Raw genomic sequence first — 1,195 nt, 5'->3', positions numbered from 1 at the left:
CAAAGTTTCAGTTTTTTCTCCGATCGGTTTGTTCAGTTATTTAGTGAGGTTCATACAATTTAAAATAAACTCTTCAGATTGGAACTAACTCCATATTTTATCTGTGTACCAACACTATTGATCTATCTTATCAATACACACATAATTTTAAATAAAAAAAAAACAGCGCATAATTTTCCCACAGATTTAAATACTAACACAGATAAAGAATCATAACCTTTTATTTCTTTAATATTTAATTTTTTTTTAACATATGTATACTTAACTACTTTTGGATGACTGGCTTTCGATTTTACAATGACTCATTCGCATATCTGCATATTTATAATATACGCATACAGAGCACTTCAAAGCACAAAAGCCGAGTTCAATAAACGTAACACGGGTTACAGAGTCACAAAAACAAAAAGAAAACGAATCAGCAACTTCAAGCCAAGCACAGCATGAACTCGACAGAGTAGTTGAATTAGAATTGGGATCAAATACCACTGTACCTACAAATAGAAGTCCAGCTTTACCTGCTGGTCTGGATGTGCTAAACTCATGTTTGAATGAATTGAAGTTGGTCACACGACGCTACTCTAAGAAGCAAATTAAGTGGATTAATAATCGGTTTTTGGGCAGTAAGGATCGTCAAGTACCAGATTTGTATGAGCTCGATACGAGTGATGTAAAGCTCTGGCAAGCTGAAGTGTATGCGCGTGCTGTGACGGTGATCGAAAGCTATCGAAGTGGGGTGGTTTGTGAGATACAACCAATGACGCGACGACAGCATCCGGGTGCGGGACTCAATGAGGAGGTAAGTTAAGACGATGGTAAAAAATAAACAAATCATGGTGATACCACTTTTACGGCTTGACTCTACTTTAGTGCTTATTGGTTTATTTTAATTCCAAATAAATACTTCCTAATGTTTAATATTGAACTTAATAATTTTAGATCAGCAACTATTGTAAACCCTGCCAACGACACTTCATAGGCGAATTCCAATGGCAGCTGCATTTAAAATCCAATAAGCATAAGAAGCGAAGGGAGGCAATCAGAAAGAAAGAAAAGGCGAAGGACTTGGGTACCATCACTGGAGATGTGAAGTCCTAAGCATGTTTTTATTATACATGGATCAAACTTTAATTAAAACCAATGTCTTAAAACGAAATAAAAAAGTTACAAAAACATCTAATGAAGATGCTTAAAA

General features: G+C 35.3%; 1 protein-coding gene across 1 annotated transcript in view; it reads left to right on the top strand.

The window, feature by feature from the left end:
• The window catches only part of LOC118733552 (tRNA dimethylallyltransferase-like), a gene marked incomplete in the record, with an annotated part of 126,628 nt that extends 125,433 nt beyond the window's left edge, over positions 1 to 1,195 (top strand). Inside the window, 2 exon segments of the mRNA XM_036462992.1 lie at positions 342 to 799; positions 940 to 1,195. Of these exon segments, the coding sequence (XP_036318885.1) occupies positions 342 to 799; positions 940 to 1,098 (617 nt within the window).

Source organism: Rhagoletis pomonella, unplaced genomic scaffold, assembly GCF_013731165.1.
Source record: "Rhagoletis pomonella isolate Grant_MI unplaced genomic scaffold, Rhpom_1.0 Rhpom_scaffold_00002, whole genome shotgun sequence".
NCBI lineage: Eukaryota > Metazoa > Arthropoda > Insecta > Diptera > Tephritidae > Rhagoletis > Rhagoletis pomonella.
This window is presented reverse-complemented; position numbering and strand designations above follow the sequence as displayed.